General features: G+C 50.2%; 1 protein-coding gene and 1 long non-coding RNA gene across 2 annotated transcripts; one reads left to right on the top strand and one right to left on the bottom strand.

The window, feature by feature from the left end:
• Window positions 1–10,286: 10,286 nt before the first annotated feature.
• LOC132540896 (uncharacterized) lies at window positions 10,287–11,552 on the bottom strand. The gene is made up of 3 exons (XR_009552063.1): window positions 10,949–11,552; window positions 10,649–10,722; window positions 10,287–10,492 (listed from the first exon to the last, which is right to left on the bottom strand). It is a non-coding gene; the product is annotated as an uncharacterized LOC132540896 (long non-coding RNA).
• Window positions 11,553–11,828: 276 nt separating this feature from the next.
• Window positions 11,829–13,865, top strand: FNDC10 (fibronectin type III domain containing 10). Its single transcript, XM_060199859.1, has 2 exons — window positions 11,829–13,256; window positions 13,547–13,865. Exon 1 carries the CDS (start codon window positions 11,976–11,978, stop codon window positions 12,660–12,662), a length of 687 nt encoding a protein of 228 aa, XP_060055842.1. The 5' UTR covers window positions 11,829–11,975; the 3' UTR covers window positions 12,663–13,256; window positions 13,547–13,865.
• The last annotated feature ends 2,167 nt before the right edge of the window (window positions 13,866–16,032 follow it).

Genomic DNA, 16,032 nt, shown 5'->3' with positions numbered 1-16,032 from the left:
GTTCCCACCCACACCTATGGACATCTAATCTTTGAAAAAGGGGCCAGACTATTAAATGGGGAAAGCAGAGTCTCTTCAACAAATGGTGTTGGAAAAAATGGGTTGAAACATGCAGAAGAATGAAACTGAGCCACAATTTTTCACCAAATACAAAAGTAAATTCCAAGTGGATCAAGGACTTGGATGATATACCACAAACTATCAGATACTTAGAGGAAACTATTGGCAGAATTCTTTTCTGCACACATTTTAAAGACATCTTCAATGAAACAAGTCCAATTACAAAGAAGACTAAGACAAGCGTAAACCTATGGGACTACATCAAATGAAAAAGCTTCTGCACAGCTAAAGAAACTACTACCCAAACCAAGAGACCCCTCACAGAATGGGAGAAGATCTTTACATACCATACATCAGACAAGAGGCTAATAACCAGAATATATAAAGAACTTGCAAATCTCAACAAGACAACAAATAACCACATCCAAAAATAGGGGAAGGACATGGGCAGAATATTCATCACAGAAGAGATCCAAAAGGCTGAGAAACACATGAAAAAATGCTCCAAGTCTCTGATTGTCAGAGAAATACAAATAAAGACAATGAGATACCACTTCACTCCTGTGAGAATGTCATACATCAGAAAAGGTAACAGCAGCAAATGCTGGAGAGTTTGTGGGATCAAAGGAACCCTCCTGCACTGCTGGTGGGAATGTCAATTGGTCCAGCCTCTGTGGAGAACAGTCTGGAGAACTCTCAGAAGGCTAGAAATGGACCTACCCTATGATCCTGCAATTCCTCTCCTGGGGATATATCCTAAGGAACCTAACACACCCATCCAAAAAGATCTGTGTACACATATGTTCTTGGCAGTACAATTTGTAATAGCCAAAACCTAGAAGCAACCCAGGTGTCCAACAACAGATGAGTGGCTGAGCAAGTTGTTATATATATATATATATATATATATATATATATATATATATATATATATATATATATATTATATATATATATACACACACACACAATGGAATACTACTCAGCTATAAAAAATGGTGACTTCACCGTTTTCAGCCGATCTTGGGTGGACCTTGAAAAAATCATGTTGAGTGAAATAAGTCAGAAACAGAAGGATGAATATGGGATGATCTCACTCTCAGGCAGAAGTTGAAAAACAAGATCAGAAGAGAAAACACAAGTAGAACCTGAACTGGAATTGGCGTATTGCACCAAAGTAAAAGACTCTGGAGTGGGGAGTTGGGTGGTAGTACAGCGGGTTAAGCGCATGTGGTGCAAAGCACAAGGACCCGTGGAAGGATCCCGGTTCGAGCCCCCAGCTCCCTACCTGCAGGGGAGTCGCTTCACAGGTGGTGAAGCAGGTCTGCAGGTATCTGTCTTTCTCTCCCCCTCTGTCTTCCCCTCCTCTCTCCATTTCTCTCTGTTCTATCCAACAACGACAACAACAGTAATAAGTACAACAATGAAACAACAAGGGCAACAAAAGGGAAAATAAATATTTAAAAAATTAATAAAAAAAGTAGAAAGATGGCCCAAGTCTGAGGGTTTTTTTTTTTTTTTAATTAAAAAAAAAAAAGACTCTGGAGTGGGTGGGTGAGGAGAATACAGATCCAAAAAGGATGACAGAGGACCTAGTGGGGGTTGTATTGTTATATGGAAAATTGGGAAATGTTATGCATGTACAAACTATTGTATTTACTGTTGAATGTAAAACATTAATTCCCCAATAAAAAAATAAAAAAAAAGAAGAAGACAAAGTTCAGGTCCCCATCGCATGCAAGAAAGTCCAGAGTCACATGCAAGTACAGGAGCCTTTATTTTATTTTATTTATTATTATTTTTTTTTAGGAGCCTTTATTAGCAAGCTTAAGCTTGAGTCCCAAGAGCCTCCATGCAGGGGAAGTCTCGCGACCTCGAACATTTTTCATCTCAGCTTTTTATAGTTAGCACAGGGTGGGTACAGGTGGGGATGTTTACGCAGAACAAGGAACAGTTGGTTTAGGGTCAATGGCTGTTCTCCTTTCTCACTTCCCTGCTCGTCTCTGATTGGTTGGGTTCAGGGTGGTTTCAGTAACTCAGGGTGGGGCTGAGGTCATACCTAACATGGCCTAGGTCTTTTCTCTGACCTCCTCATCATGGTGATAAAAGCACTTGTTTGCAGAAATAGTGCTATGTACATATGTGATGTTACTACTCCTGGGATGCTTTTCTCATGCAGGTAGAAAGTCACAGAGGAAGAAGAGGAAGAAGAAAGAAACTATTTCCAGGAGTGTGGAGGCTCTTAGAATTGCTCAAATTGCACCAAAGTAAGACTCTGGGGTGGGTGGGGAGAATACAGGTCCATGAAGGATGATGAATGACATAGTGGGGGTTGTATTGTTAAATGGGAATCTGGGGAATGCTATGCATGTACAAACTATTGTATTTACTGTTGAATGTAAAACATTAATTCCCCAATAAAGAAATAAATTTTAAAAAAACCAAAAAAAAAAAAAAGTCACAGAGGGAGAGATAGCATAGCACCAGAGTTTCCTCCAGTGCCTAGCACTTTCCATGTGTTGCCAGAATTCAAACCTGGGCTGCTCTCATGGCATGACCTGTGTCCTACAGGGTAAACTAGCTCTCTGGTCCTAAAAGTGGTTTGCAAGGCCCAGGAGGTGGTATCGCATGTAGCATGTCTGTTCATAGTCATTTCTTTCTTTTTTCTAAAAAAAAAAATTATTTATTATTTATTCCTTTTTGTTGCCCTTGTTGTTTTATTGTTGTAGTTATTATTGATGTTGTTGTTGGATAGGACAGAGAGAAATGGAGAGAGGAGGGGAAGACAGAGAGGGGGAGATAAAGACAGACACCTGCAGACCTGCTTCACCGCCTGTGAAGCGACACCCCTGCAGGTGGGGAGAGGGGGCGGGGGGCTCGAACTGGGATCCTTACGCTGGTCTTTGTGCTTTGCGCCACCTGCGCTTAACCCACTGCGCTACCGCCCGACTCCCCAGTCATTTCTTTTAAACCACAGCTGAGGGTTATAATGGGGCTGGGTGCCAGCACTATAAATCTACTGATCCTGGAAGTTATTTTTTCCTATTTTGTTGCCCTTGTTGTGGTTGTTATTGTTGTTATAGCTGTTGTTGTGGGATAGGACAGCGAGAAATCGAGAGAAGAGAGGAAGACAGAGGAGAAAAGAAAGACAGACACCTGCAGACCTGTTCAACACTTGCGAAGCATCCCCCCTGCAGGTGGAAAGCTGGGGGCTCAAATAGGGATCCCTCACCGGTCCTTGCGCTTCCCACTGTAGACGCTTAACCCGTTGTGCTACTGCCCAGCTCCTTCAGCTGAGTTTGTTTGGAAGATTTGGGAGGGACACATAGTGATGTAACTAGTGTAGCACAACAAGTTACCATATACAAGGACACTGGTTAAAGCCTCTGGTCCCCCCTGGCAGGGTGGCAAACTTCAGGAGCATGACGCAGGCTATCTATTTTTTTTTTTCCCAGAGCACTGCTCAGCTCTGGCTTATGGTGGTGCAGGGGATTGAACCTAGGACCTTGGAGCCTCAGGCATGAAAGTCTCTTTGCATAACCATTATTCTATCTACCCCTGCTCTTTAACTCCTCCTCCCCTCTCAATTTCTCTCTATCCTATCAAATATAATTTAAAAGAAAAAATTGATTGCCTGGCGCAATGAATTTATGGGATAGACACAGCCAGAAATCAATAGGGAAGGGGGGATAGAAAGGAAGAGAAACAGACACCTGCAGCACTGCTTCACCACTCGTGAAGCTTTCCCCCTACAGGTGGGGACCAGGCACTTGAACCTACGTCCTTGCACATTGTAACATGAGCTCTACCAGGTGTGCCACCACCCAGCCTCTATTAGTGATATTATTCAGGTCAAAGTAATGATCTGGACCCAGATAGCACACCAGATAATCCTTTTCTCAGAGATAAAAGGAGGCATCTAATTATGGGAGGAAGAAGATGTCATATATAACATCAAAAATTCATATCCTGCCTGCAGGGGTATATAGCATAATGATTATGCAAAGAGATTTGCATGCCTGAGGCTCCAAAGTCCCAAGTCCCAGGTTTAATCCCCTGCACCACCATAAGCCAGAGCTGAGCAGTACTCTGGTAAAAAAAATAAATAACTTATGTCCTTAGCACCTGGGAAGATGCCTGCTCTGCTACACACACAATCTGGGATCCAGGTGGCCCCCAGCTTTGAAGGGGGGAGCTTCCATGTTTTCTCTTTTCCTCTCCTGTCTCTTTCTAACATTAAAAAGTTAACTTCGGGAGTGGGGTGGTAGTGCAGCAGGTTAAGCGCTTGTGGCGAGAAGCACAAGGACCAGCGTAAGGATCCTGGTTCAAGCCCCCAGCTCCCCATCTGCAGGGAAGTCATTTCACAGGCGGTGAATAGATCTGCAGGTGTCTATCTTTCTCTCCCCATTTCTGTCTTCCCCTCCTCTCTCCATTTCTCTCTGTCTTATCTAATAACAACGACATCAATAACAGCAACAATAAAAAACAAGGGTAACAAAAGGGAAAATTGAATAAAATTTTTTTTAATTAATAAAAAATTACTCACACACACACACAAAATCAACCTGTAAAGTGGCCCTAACTTTTGAATACAAGGTCCTGAATTCAGATCCTGACATCACATGTGTCAGAGTGATGTCCTGGTTCTCTACTATTAATAAATAAATATACATTTAGGGGCCAGGCAGTGGCACACCTAGTTAAGTATTCACATTAAAGACCCAGGTTCAAGCCCCCAGTCACTACCTGCAGGGGGAAAGCTTCACAAGTGGTGAAGCAGGGATGTAGGTATCTCTCTTCCTTGTTATCTTCCCCTCCCCCTCTATCTCTCTGTCTCTATCTGATAATAAATAAATAAAATATTTAAAAATAAATAAATATACCTTTAAAAACAAAAAAGATGAACTCGGGATTACTATAATATGTGACAGTGTCTGGTGTGCCTTTCCCACATCCAGCAGAGCTCCAAGTCTCAGCAGATTCTGAGAAGGTGTCCTAGAGTCTGGTCAACTCTGACTACATCTATTTGCAGGTGAAAAGCTCAGTCCCACGAGATGCCCCCACCTTCAGATAGTACATGTCACCTCCACTCTGAAAGGGCAGCACAAAGGGGAGGGTCCCAAATCTCCCTCCCTGGATGGGATTAATTTGCTACTGGATTCACAGAAGTTAGAGAAATATTTTGCTTGATAGAGATTGCCAGTTTTTTTTTTCTTCCCTTTAAAAAAATATTTATTTATGGACAGAGACAGAAAAATTGAGAGGAAGAGGGAGAGAGAACAAGATACCTGCAGCACTGCCTCACTGCTTGTCAAGCATTCCCCTGCTGTAGGGGACTTCAACCTGGATCCTTGAGCATTGTAATATGTGTGCTCAGCTAGGTGCACCACCACCACCTGGCTGCCCACCCTCCCACCCCCACTTTCTACTTTTTTTTTTCCACCTCCAGGGTTATCATTGGGGCTCGGTGCCTGCACCATGAATCCATTGCTCCTGGAGGCCATTTTCCCCATTTTTGTTCCCCTTGTTGTTATTGCTGTTGTTGTTGTTGGATAGAACAGAGAGAAATTGAGAGAGAAAGAGAGAAAGACAGACACCTGCAGACCTGCTTCACTGCTTGTGAAGTGGCCCCCCTGCAGGTGGGGAGTCGGGGACTCAGACTGGGATCTTTACGTGGGTCCTTGTGCTTTGTGCCATGTGTGCTTAACCCGCTTCACTACCACCTGCTCCCCCCTTTTTATTTATTGATTATTATTATTATTTTTTTTACCAGAGTACTATTCAACTGGCTGATGGTGGTGCAGAGAATGGGAACTGAACCTGGGACTTTGGAGCCTCAGACATGAGAGTCTCTTTGCATAACCATTATGTTATCTCACCTGCTCAGACCTCCACTTTGTTAAAGGATTATTTATTTATTTATTAGAGACAGACAGAGAGAGATAATCTATAGTCTATCCTGTCAGTCTCTCTCTCTCTACCGAGAGGTTGAGCAAGGAGGAACAGGAGTAACCCCAAAGGTTTTCCCCGTCTATCATTCCCTGCCTCACAAAGCACCTTGCATTCCTGATACTATGGTCTTTAGATAAAAAGAAAGAAGGAGATGTCCGGAAATTGTGAGGAGCCTCACAAAGCACCCTGCCTTCCTGATACTATGGTGGCCTATCTACATAATCGTTGTTTTGCCTGAAAGATCCCCACCCATTCCATTCCTTTGATCTATCTTCTTTCTACCCTCAAGACCCTCCCTGCCTACAGGGTAGTATTAATCGTACCAGTTAAAACCCTCGCAACAGTTGCTAAAGGAGTTTCTACCTTTCCAGTCCCCTTTTGCCTTTCTCTGCCCCTTTCCTAGCCATTTCCATTTCCAACTTGCCACTTCCAGATCTGCCTTTTAAAAGCCTTGGCTCTCTGATCAATAAAGAATTGCATTGCCTCACCACGAGCTTGGTTCATGAGTCATCTCCCTCGCGTCACTGAGTGAGTAGCAGTCCAGGCTGGCTCCTGTCAAGTTCTCTCTAACCCAGAGAGTATGCGCCCAGGAAGAGGCACCCCTACGCTAGCCCAGCAGAGAGGGGGAGAGAAAGACACCTGAAGACCTGTTCTACCACTTGTGAATTGACTCCCCTGCAAGTGGGAAGCTGGGGGGCTCAAACTGGTATCATTATGTGGGTCCTTGCACTTTGTGCCACCTGCACTTAGCTGGCTGACTCCCCTATTATTTTTTCTTATTAGTGATTGTGGGATAACAGGGGTACAATTCCATACAATTCCCACCACTGGAATTCTGTATCCCATCCCCTCCATTGGAAGGTTCCCTATTCTTTATCCATCTGGGAATATGGTGGATACTCTGGCTTATGTAATTACTTCTTTGCTGGTAATGTACGTCAACAGGTTGATCTATACTCCCAACCTATTTTCTGTCTTTCCCTAGTAGGGCAGGCCTCTGGAATGGTGGGCTTCCAGGAGTACATTGGTGAGGTTGTCTGCCTGGGGAAGTCAGTTTGGCATCACAGTAGCATCTGCCACTTGGTGGCTGACAAGTATTAAGGTATAAAACAGAACAAATTGTTTAATAATCAGAAACCTCAAAGTAAGACTATAGCAGATGAAATTTATGGTGAAAGAAGCTAGGAAGTCTATTTTAGATATATTCCAAGGGGCCCATGGCTTTACTAACTTTTCCTGAACCCAACAGCTAACATGCTAACATGGGAAGATGGTGTCAGAGTTGAGAATAGAAATAGAAAGCTTGGGGGTTCTGGTGGTAGCACAGCGGGTTAAGCACATGTGGCGCAAAGCGCAAGGACTGGCCTAAGGATCCCAGTTGGAGTCCCCAGATCCCCACCTCCCCTCTCTGTCTTCCCCTCCTGTGGCACCCCAGGAACGCCAGGGGGCCTGACAGGGTCATCTCCTCTGGACCTGCATTCAGACTTCAAGGAAGCTGGGCAGGAGGACGAGAATGGGATGACGCATTCTCCCCCCGTTATTGTTACAAATAATTATACTGTCACAATTGATTAATAACACTTTGGCAGTGCCTGGTGGGAATGGAGAATCAGAAGCACCCCCTTTCCCTTACACAAGGGCATATTTGAAAGTTACATTATGAAAGTGGAGAAGGTGGGTCAGCATAGACGGACAAAAGAAGTCATGTTATGACCTGCCCCTCAAAGAAAGAATGCAGAGATTGAGGTCTCCCAGGTACAAGTTGACGTATCAAAACAAAGAAAAATTAATAGTTAAACTGTACCAGATCTAGATGAGCAGTGGCCCACGACTAGGCAAAGATCTGTATGCCCCCCATAGAAGATTAATGATAGAAAGAGCCCTCAGCAAAAGTCAAAAACAATTCTAAGTATGACCTCCCCTGAGAACAGGGCGATTTAAGTATTGTACCATTCTTTACAGAAATAAGGGAGTAACATGTAGCCTGCCAAAGCCACAAGACTATGATGCTTATTGCTACTTCCTTATGAGCTAGTTGTTTATATGTAACCTGAAAAAATATAAAAGCTAATACAGTTTCACTATTAAAATGAGTCCAGATTCACCCTCCAATAGAGTGTGGTGTCTGTCTGTTCTCCCTCACGCCGACTCCTGACCCACCGGGGAGGTCACCTTCCGAGACCCCTGACTCTCCTGCTGCTCATCCGCTGTGGTGGTCCGTGGCACCCTCCTTTCTCGATTTCTCTCTGTCCTATCCAACAGTGACAACAATAACAACAACAACGATAGAAAACAAGGGCAATAATAGGGGAAAAGATGGCCTCCAGGAGCAGTGGATTCATAGTGCAGGCACCGAGCCCCGGCAATAACCCTGGAGGAAAAAAAAAAAAAGTCAAGGGTGTGGACTTTCTTCAGATGAGGCTGGATCTGGTTACATGGAGAGATACTTTGGTCAGGTTTCCTGGCTTCCTGTCCGAGATGCAATCACCCTTTTCCTTTGAACCTCAGCATCAGTTTTGAGGTCAAGGGGTCCAGCCTGAGTGCCCTGTCACTCCCTGGGCACAGTGAATGAGCCCTGCCAATCCACCATGATAACAAGTGAAGTGGTGATCAGGACAGGTGCATGCCTCCCTGGCCCCCCAAGCTGGGGAAGCTGCTAGTGGCCATCTGTGGGACTATGTGAAAGCCAGCAGAGCTTAGGGGAGCTCTCCCATCCTTGTGAAGGAGGTCTGGAAAGACACCCCACTTGTTAGACTCTCCCGTCTAGGGATGGAGCTAAGAGGGAAATGCTTTCCATGATCAAGTTTCCCCTTGTTAGTCTCTCAAAGCTCACAGAAGCCTGCAGCCTCTCACACTTAGTTCACTCCCCTGCTAGCAGACCAAATGGCTGCCTGCTTATAAGTTCACTATATTCACCCAGAGTTCACCACCCTTTCATCCTTTGATCACATACATAAGCATACTCCATCACAAGCCTTGCCCTGGCAGTGAAACCCCCACACCTATTTCCTTGTCTTTGATATCTATGATTTACATTAAACTTTGTCCTTCTCTGCTTTATCTCACCTTACTGGTTTTACCACTATGTTTTTCTTAATACCTTTAGATAATTAAAATGCCTTGCATCATGGAAATAATTGCCTTGACCTTTCTGTATCTCATCAATTCTTGTCATTCCTACCCCCCCACCATAGTACCCCTTTAAGAAACCTGTAATTTCTGACATATTTGAAAAATGTCCTTTGTTCTGTTTGCTATAAAACCTGTACTTATTCTAAATAAAGTAGAAGTTCATACCTGAACCTCTCCTGGTGCTTCTTCTGCATCTAAAGGTCCCTTGAACCTTAGACGAGAAGGTCAGCAGCTTATCTCGGGTTGAGAGCCCACCCACGTAAGCGCCAGCAGCCCTCCCCTCTGTTCTGCCACCTCGTGGCACCCACCAGTGTCCAGGGTCTGCAGAGTCCCCCTGGCTTCCACTGGATGGCCCAGGAAGCCACCCCAAGCCAGAGGTGTGGGATAGGACTCAAAAAAGGACAGTGAAGGGTAGGTCTGGGAAGCAGGTAGGTAGGTGTTCTTCATGCATGGAAGTGGAGGGGGGCGGTCTACACAGCTCGGTGGATGTCCAGAGCCTTAGCGTTTGGGGGAGAAGTGACTGCTTCTGCAAACCCACTGACTTCATGAAGGACTGACGGCAGATGCAGAGGCTGAGGCAAACTGGGGAATGGGGAGGGGGCAGAAGCCTTTGCATCTCTGGGGGACAAGCCAAGCTGGGCGTTCTGCTGGCTGTCGGTAGCTGCAGAGCTGGGTGTGGGGACAGAGGTGGGGTGAAGGCTATGTGCATCAAGATTGTTGGAGGTAGCTGTTTGGCTTCATTGATTCAGCAGCTTGAGTGCAGAGCAGACTTGTCTTCTTCTAGCGTTTGCCCTTCTTCCATAGCCAGTCAACAGCGTCAGGTTGAGCTTGATGTAAAGTTTCGAGACCTCCTTTGAATCTGGAGAGGTGGCAGTCGTTGACTATGTGTGTCATAGTCTGTCTGGAGCCACAGGGGCAGTATGGGTGACGCCTGCCCTCTGAAGCCTGCTGTTGCCTGGAGTTCCTGCAGAGGGCAGCGGTGGCCAAGCTCGCCTACTCTAATCTGCCCACCGAAAAGACCATGCCCTCCACATGGGGACAGCAGAGCCCTTAGCTCAGTGGTAGCGCAAACTGCCCCCCCCCCCCCCCCCGCTGCTTCCTAAGTTCAAGGCAAACCTTGAAGCCCAGTCTTTTTTTTTTAATATTTATTTATTCCCTTTTTGTTGCTCTTGTTGGATGCCCAGTCTTTTCCCACTAGAGTCAGTGTCCCAGGAAACAGGAGAGGCCTGGTGTTGAGGTCTGGGTCCCCCAAGCTAGGGAAGCAAGTGTGCTGGGCCTGGGAACCGCTTCCAACTTGCTCTGACTTCAGGTTCTGATAGCTTCTGGAAATGGGTGTTTCTAACCCAGGCTTCTGAAGAATGGTCCGGGGTTAGCAAGGCTGAGGGTAGGGTGGGTGCCCTGTGCATGGGGACATCTTAGGGACCAAGTACTCAAGAGCATTGCAGCCACCCAACCCCTCATCTCTCCCCACAGCAAGGAACACAGCTGCCAGGGTCCCTGTTACCTCCGGGAGGAGCAGCCCTCAGCAGGAGGCAGTCACATTGACCCTGGAGTGTTCCTGCTTCGTGAAGGGTTGTCCTGAGGAGCGAGACAGCATAATGGTTATGCAGAGATTTTCATGCTTGAGGCTTCATAGCCCCAGCACCACCCTAAGCCAGAGCTGAGCAGTGCTCTGGTCTCTCTCCGTCTCCCATTAAAATAAATAAGGGAGTCGGGCAGTAGCGCAACAGGTTAAGCGCACATGGCGCCATGCAAAGCGCAAGGACCAGCATAAGGATCCCGGTTCGAGCCCCCAACTCCCCACCTGCAGGGGGATCGCTTCACAAGAGGTCTGCAAGTGTCATCTTTCTCTCCCCCTCTGTCTTACCTCCTTTCTCCATTTCTCTTTGTCCTATCCAACAACGACGACATCAATAACAACAATAATTACAACAACGAGAAAGAACAAGGGCAACAAAAGGGAAAATAAATACATTTTAAAAATTAAAATAAATTATAAATAAAATATTTAAAATTTTTTTAAGGGTTGTCCTGAACACGGGATGGTCTGGGCCCGGGTGAAGCTAGGGGAGGACAGTGCTGAAAGCCAATAGAGTAGATTGTGCCCCTGCCTAGCCAGCGGGGCGTGTTGGGAGGCTGTCCCAAGGTCCGGCCTGAATCCCTCTCCAGGTCAAATCTTGGAGAGGGATGCTCAGCAGGGGAGGCTGTGCCTGCGCTGGGGAGAGCAATTAGAGCCGAGTCTGGGCCTCTCGTGGGGGGGGTCTTTAGGGTCCAGCCTTCTCGGCTCCTCCCAGGCCCCTAGGAAGCGCAGTCCAGCCAGAGAAGGAAGCAAAAGGCTCGCCGATCCCGTTGGAGTGTGCAGAACCCTTCCTTTGCTGTGTCCGCCGTAGATCCCGATGGGGCCAGGTTCTGGGGGCCGGGAGCAGCCCGTCGCGCCACAGCCCGCCCGCCTGCAGGAAAGGCTGGGAAGCCAGGAGCGGGCGGGACTCCCCAGGGCGCCCAGCCGCGGGAGCCGAGCGGCTGCCTCCGCCTCCTCCGCTCCGGCGTAGCGACCCGGGTGGCGGAGGGTGACCCGCCCCAGGACCGCTGAGGGCGGGCGGGCGGCGCGCGACCCGCGCAGGGAGCGGCCGCGGGAGGCCGCGGCCCCGCGAGGGTTAAGGGGGGGCGGGGCATTGGGCCACGCCTCCACCGCCGCGCAGGGTCCGAGCGCGCACAGGGCGCAGAGGCGGGTCGGCGCGGGCGGCGGCGGAGGGCGCGGGGAGCGGCGGCGGGAGCGCGTGACCCACCGCTGGTACCCGCGAGCCCGCGCCCCGCCGCGCCGGCCTAGCCGCATGATGCGCGCCCCGCCGCTACTGCTGCTGCTGGCCGCCTGCGCGCCTCCGCTCCGCGCCGAGGCCACCCCGACGCTGGCGAGCTGGGAGCCGGCGGCCGATGCGCCCTGGTGCCCATACAAGGTGCTGCCCGAAGGCCCGGAGGCGGGCGGCGGGCGCCTGTGTTTCCGCAGCCCCGCACGCGGCTTCCACTGCCAGGCGCCCGGCTGCGCGGCGCACGCCTCGGCCAGCCGCTCGCTGCGCGCCAGCGTGCTGCGCAATCGCAGTGTGCTGCTGCAGTGGCGCCTGGCGCCCGCCGCCGCGCGGGGCGTGCGCGCCTTTGCGCTCAATTGCTCGTGGCGCGGGGCCTACACGCGCTTCCCCTGTGAACGCGTGCTGCTCGGCGCCTCCTGCCGTGACTACCTGCTGCCCGACGTGCACGACGGCGTGCGCTACCGCCTGTGCCTGCAGCCGCTACCGCTGCGCGTCCAGCCCGCCGCCCCCTCCCCGGAGCCTGCGGGGCCTGCTGAGTGCGTGGAGTTCGCCGCTGAGCCGGCCGGCATGCGGGAAATCGTGGTGGCCATGACGGCGGTGGGCGGCTCCATCTGTGTCATGCTGGTGGTTATCTGCCTGCTGGTGGCCTACATTACGGAGAACCTCATGCACCCGGCCTTCGGGCGCCCGGGGGGGCTGAGAAGGCAGCCCTGAAGTGCCCGCCCGCGTTTCCCGCCTCGTTCCTGCTCCTCCTTAGCATCTCCATGCAAGGCCTGCTGGACGCGAAGAGGACTGGTCCACATGGGGCTAAGGAGTCATCGGGCATCTGCCCCAGCTTCCAACTCCAGACTGGCCCTGGGCCTATGCAGAGGTGCTGGCTCAGTCTAGGATCACCCAGTCCCCTGGAAGCATTTATATGGGCGACCTGGACACCACCCTGCTAGAAGAGCCACTGGCACCCCCAGGTCATCACGTTGCCCCGCCAGCCTACGCCAAGCAGGCTGTTGTCATTGCTCAGTCACTGTGCGCTTGGCCGGCTCAAGGGGGTCCTTGGAATCTGTCTCTTCTTCCAGCCCCACCCCAGTGGACTTAGGTTAGCTTCGTGCCTTAGTATCTGGAAACTACTGTGGCCCGGAGACCAGCCTGCCTGTGCCTGTGCCAGCTTCCGGCCCGAGTGCCCCAAGGCCACCTGCTAGCTCTGTGTTAGGGAGCAGGGCTCGCAGCTGCTTGCTCTCCCTTTGTTGGTGTGTTGGACAAGCCCGCAGCCAGGATGGAGTGCAGCAGCTGGCCCAAATGCTGTATCCAGGGGTGAGTGTCCTCTCCCTTGAGGTTCACTGGCAGCTCTCTGGGCGGGAGGCGGGGACCCCCCCCCCACGACTTTAATTCCCTCAGCTTCTATCAAACACTTCCTGTGGACAGTTGTTGAATCCAGAAGTTGGAAAAATAGATGCCAGCCTGCCCTCTCTGTGGTTGGTATCTTAGGCCTCAGCCACAGCATAACCACCTTCTGAAACTGGAAGCCAGGAGCCCAGGATTGGAATCTGTTGTACTGTTATCATCTGCATAACATAGACTGAAAACTTGTGTCTTTTCCCTAGGCAGAAGTGCGAGCCCTGGCTGAGGCTGCTGCCCATCCCACCCTCCATCTATCTGTGCCCCCATGGGTGGGGAGCACAGACCTCCTGCTTCCCTGAGCCCTTGCTGTGACCTCCCTGGACCTGGCACTCTGGAGTCACATGGCTGAGTCTTCCCCACCCCACCCCCAGCAGCCACTAGCTGAGCCCAGGCCCTGACTGATGGCCTGAAGCACCCACTCCCTACCTCTCTTGTCCTTCCCTGCTCTGCCCGCCCCTGGTGTGGTGCTGGCAGGTGTGAGCCTAGCTCCATGTCTAAATGTTCATCATTCCTAGACCGAAATTGCTGTCTTGGTGTGCTTATTGGGGGTGGGGTAAAGGTAAAGTTTGGGGATCAAAAGGTGTCCCCCCACAGTGGTTTGAGGCAGGGTTCCCAAAGGAGGGGAGGTCAGACATCCCATTACTGGCTGGTCTCCCTGAGACCTTCAGAAGGCAGACAGTGGGCCTGCTGTGTATGCAAGGAGGTGGGGACTTGGCACCTGCTGTGGTTAGAAAGAGCCCAGTTTCTGGGTGACCCATTTCAGTGATGACAGGCAACAATTAAGCAACTGCACCAGCATTCCCTTCCCTGCTAGGATGCTCCCCCCCCCAACCACTGCTCAGAGTTGGAGGGAGGGGACAGTGCTAGCTCCAGCACCCCCAACCCTGCCCAGGCATCCATGCAGACACACACCTGGTTGTCCTTGAGCTGTTGGTGCTGGGTCACCCTGCTGACAGACAGCTGGGGGCTGTGGCTTCGAGGAGTGACTCATTCTCCCAGGGACTGTGATGTGCTCACAGCTAGTCTATAGACAGCTTGGGTGGGGGTGGGGGGAGTTCCCTGAGCTCCCTCGGCCTCCCTGTCACCACAGCCTACTTGTGAAGTGTGCTCAGGTGACCAAAGGTAAAAGTGGGAGTTTCCAGCTAGTCGTGGAGTCTCACACTGCCAGGGGCTTATGGCAAACTGCAACCCTCCCACACACACATAAACTCTTTTTTAAAAATATTTATTCCCCTCTGTTGCCCTTGTTTATTGTTGTAGTTATTATTGTTGTTGTCATCTTTGTAAGACAGGACAGAGAGAAATGGAGAGAGGAGGGGAAGACAGAGGGGGAGAGAAAGATAGACACCTGCAGACCTGCTTCACCTGTGAAGCGACTGCCCTACAGGTGGGGAGCCGGGGGTTCAAACTGGGATCCTTACGCTGGTCCTTGAGCTTTGTGCCACTTGAGTTTAACCTGCTGCTCTACCACCCGACTCCCCACACATACACTCTTATACCTGCTTTGGGGCCTAGCTTTGAACTTGACCCTGGGCCAGCTAGAGCCCCAGGTTTCTTCCGCCAGCCTGCTACCACCCTCTGCTTCAGAGCTGGGGCGTAGAGCATAGGCCCTCCCTGTGACACCCCCACAGCCTCCCTGTACCATGGGTGACATCTGCACACCTTGATTTCTGTGCAGGTGCTGGAAGAGATATGGAGAAACAGCTGGTTCTGGAACACTTAGAGTCACTCTGTCCCCTTCCTGCTCCTCAGGCCTCAGAGCCTTCCAGGGGCCCCATAGCCTTGTAAACTGGACAAGTGACTAGACGACACGCAGGCTCAGGCCCATCAGGGGGCCATCCTCACTGTGGCAGGGACTCATCCCTCCCTTGGTGGTAGGAGTCATCCCATCCACTCTTGTGAATATGTGTTTGCAGAGCCCCCATGCAGCAGACTCTGGGACTGAAACGGTGCAGACCAGCCTGTCCCTGCAGCACCCCCAAAACTGCAGGCAGTTGCTGGGACCGGATCCAGAGCAGGGGCACCAGACAAGGCACTCTCAGTAGCACTATCCTTAAGGCTCTCTGCCTGGGGCATGCACAAAGCAGGCTGACCACAGTGCTGCCAGTGGGAACACTTCTGGCTGGGGTGGGGTTTTGTGGCTGGATAGTGTGTGTGTGTGTGTGTGTGTGTGTGTGTGTGTGTTGGGGAGGGTGTCACAGTAGATGGATTTAGTCTTGAGGACAGCTATGGCCCACTGGAACCTGGCCTGGGAGGACTAGGGGCTTGCCCACTTCAGCCAGTATCTAGAGCATCCAAGGGACCCCACCTCCCCTTTCACTTTTTTTTCAGAAATATGTGATTATTTATTTCCCCTTTTGTTGCCCTTTTTTATTGTTGTTATTGATATCGTCGTTGTTAGGACAGAGAGAAATGGAGAGAGCAGGGGAAGACGGGGGAGAGAAAGATAGACACCTGCAGACCTGCTTCACCACCTGTAAAGCAACTCTCCTGGAGGTGGGGAGCCGGACTTGAACCTGGATCCTTACGCTGGTCCTTGTGCTTTGCGCCACGTGTGCTTAACCCGCTGCGCTACCACCCTACTCCCTTTTTATTTTTTGCCTTGCTGGGAATAAACCCAGGGCTTCATAGGCTTCATGGATATGCAGTGCCACCAGTGAACAGTAGCCACTTCAGGCTTGTATTTTTT

The sequence above is a fragment of the Erinaceus europaeus genome, chromosome 10 (genome assembly GCF_950295315.1).
Source record: "Erinaceus europaeus chromosome 10, mEriEur2.1, whole genome shotgun sequence".
Classification (NCBI taxonomy): domain Eukaryota; kingdom Metazoa; phylum Chordata; class Mammalia; order Eulipotyphla; family Erinaceidae; genus Erinaceus; species Erinaceus europaeus.
This window is presented reverse-complemented; position numbering and strand designations above follow the sequence as displayed.

Coding starts and splice junctions, on each gene's coding strand:
- FNDC10 (XM_060199859.1), top strand. CDS start 11,976: ATGATGCGCGCCCCGCCGCTACTGCTGCTGCTGGCCGCCTGCGCGCCT.